Below are 2584 nucleotides of genomic sequence, written 5' to 3'. Positions count from 1 at the left end.
GCAGGGTACCCATTGTATGGTTTTATGACCATAACATGGTAATCTTTGAACATAGTAGCCCGTAGTGTTACATGGATCCTATTTCTCTTTGCTTCTTAAGTGTCACTTGGACCATCACACAAGACACCCAAAGAAGCTAAAAACATGTGATACTATTAATACACATCTTGAAGACTACAAAAAGAGCTAAACTATGCTACCCTTATAGCCTCAAAACCATAGGGTCCTTTGCAAGTGTATACTATAAAAGGAATTTGAAAGTGAACAATAACCTATGTACTTATGAAAAGGGAAGGGTACAAATAATACTAGCAATAGTTTTTAAAGTGCAAAGGGGAGAATTGAAAAGAGAATATTGGGGCTCAACAACACAAAAATATCTCTCGGCACACATGCTCTCAAACAGATAACAATCACTCACTCCATGATAAGACTTAGTAGAGAAGATAACTTCATATGGAGAAAAATCAGAGCCAAGAGCAAGTTTGGACACAACAAGAAAACTTCATTGATAGAGCTTGAATACATTTCGTGTGTGCCTCTGTTTCCTACCCACAACTTCTACTCTTAAAGAGAGTTACAACTATCTTACTAAATTTCCTTGGCATATACATTCGAGTAAGCAAAGTCTGACCTAACAACATTTCAACTAAATGTAATTCCAACTCAGCAAAATCCGACTCAGCACTATTTTGGCTAATCAGTTACCCTTTCAACACATGGCACGTCCCGGTGGTGGATTTTGTAGAAATCCGATCTGAATTTACATGTTCCTTGATCCAAGCAAGTTAAAAAAGATACATATGCTACTCAGTCTGAAAATACTAAAGCATAATTTCACTTCTCAATATCCTCAAAAATAGCATCACCTTCAACTTCATCAAAAGGAACCTCCACCTACTCAGAATTGTCAACAGCTGCTTGCAAAATTTTCTAACACATCTCCATCTATCTCCATTTTCAGCTCAACACTCACCTTTTGTTCTAACTCTTGGTTCTCCATCTCTTGCAATGGATTTTGTGAACACTCAGCTTGCTCTGCATAATGTTTCTCCTCTTCAATTACCATATTCTCCTTCTATTTTGCTTTAAGTTCCTGGACTTGCTTAATCCAATGCTCTCTTTCCTTCTTAGGTTGATCTACTTCCATCATCAAATCAGCCTCATGGGCACCGAAAAAACCAATTTTCACCATTTCATATGGGTGCTTCAACACATTATTCAACCTATCTTTCATTGCTTTCCATACCTCTTGCATTCCATTCTTCAATTGTTGCCTAAGCACCTACACATCCATTTCTGACATTAACACCCTATTAACATCTAAATCCACTTGATTCAACACCCACTTCTCCATATCCAACAAGGGTTTAAGTCTTTGGTCAAACATCATATTCTGCATCTCCAATTCTACATTTCTACTGGCCAATTGCTCCAACTCATTGTTCACTTCCCTTCCAAAGTCATGGTCCATTCTCTGAACATCCCTAAAGACATTTTAACCTTTGGCAATTCACTCTTATGGTGCATCATAACATCCTTCATCTCATCTTTATGCTTGACCTTCAAAGTCTCCATCTCCAAGCTCAAATTCTTCACAATATTAGTGTGGTCTTGCAATAACACCTGTCCCTTCCCCTATTTTAGACATTGATTGCATCTGATTGTCCAACTGTATCTGTTGCCTACTCAAAAACTTCTGAACCTCTGCCAACATGTGTACAGCCATCCCTACATCCACAATAGCAACATTCTGCTGGACCTTTTTGATAGTCCTAGGTTCAAAGTCTAGCTGTCTCACTGCTTTGAACACTTCAAAGTCTACCTTTCTCTTCTTTGATAGAGCAAAGACCTTCCCCAATTTGGTTGATTTTTGCAAATTTTTAGTAGAGGTTATTATTGGAACATCCAACTTCTTCATGGATTCAACCATTGCTAAATTTTGCACAGCTTCAATGCCTTCTCCTCTAAATATCTAGCTTGTACCAAAAATCTAAAAGATGACATCTTTTCCTGATCCTCTTGCATATCTTTTGGTAGCTCCATTTTCTGACTGGAAGTCTGATCCACTTGCAACACTTATGTTCTTCCCAACAAACTTGAACATGATTGCTCATCTGAATCCTTATCCTCACTGAGTACTTTGTGGGGGAAACTAAATAAAGCTGCTAAAAAATAGATAACCTACTACAATTTGAGCCTTCCTCTTATTTGACATATAAACCTCAACAAAGATTTTGTCATACAACCAATTATCCCATTTCACCTTACCTCCCTGCTCTGCAAAATACAATGGACCTGTACATGTCTGATAACTTAGGACTCAATTTTTCTGCAGTAACTCTAAGTCTTGGAGTCACAAATTCCATAGGAACCACAGCTTCCAAACCACAATTTGAATGGATTCATACCTATGGTGACCTTGAAAGCTGTCCCAAAAGACCATAATGCTGAATCAAGATTTTGATCCCAATCTTTCTTGTTGTCTTGAACAATTTTCTTCGATATCTTCACCAAGATCTTATTTGTGCTTTCAGCCAGTCCATTACATTGGGGATGATAAGCTGTGGATTGTTTGTGCATA

General features: G+C 37.8%; 1 protein-coding gene across 1 annotated transcript; it reads right to left on the bottom strand.

Annotated features, from left to right (window-relative positions):
* Positions 1 to 1603: 1603 nt before the first annotated feature.
* LOC147443642 (uncharacterized) lies at positions 1604 to 2107 on the bottom strand. Its single transcript, XM_086527704.1, has 2 exons — positions 2006 to 2107; positions 1604 to 1975 (listed from the first exon to the last, which is right to left on the bottom strand). The coding sequence occupies exons 1-2, from the start codon at positions 2105 to 2107 to the stop codon at positions 1604 to 1606; spliced, it is 474 nt and encodes a 157-aa protein (XP_086383830.1).
* Between the last annotated feature and the right edge of the window lie 477 nt (positions 2108 to 2584).

Source organism: Adiantum capillus-veneris, chromosome 13 (assembly GCF_014529385.1).
Source record: "Adiantum capillus-veneris isolate H3 chromosome 13, ASM1452938v2, whole genome shotgun sequence".
NCBI classification, from domain to species: Eukaryota; Viridiplantae; Streptophyta; class Polypodiopsida; order Polypodiales; family Pteridaceae; genus Adiantum; species Adiantum capillus-veneris.
This window is presented reverse-complemented; position numbering and strand designations above follow the sequence as displayed.

Coding starts and splice junctions, on each gene's coding strand:
- LOC147443642 (XM_086527704.1), bottom strand. CDS start 2,107: ATGTTCAAGTTTGTTGGGAAGAACATAAGTGTTGCAAGTGGATCAGAC. Junction 1,976..2,005: donor CAAGAGGATCAGGAAAAGAT/GTCATCTTTTAG, acceptor GGTACAAGCTAG/ATATTTAGAGGAGAAGGCAT.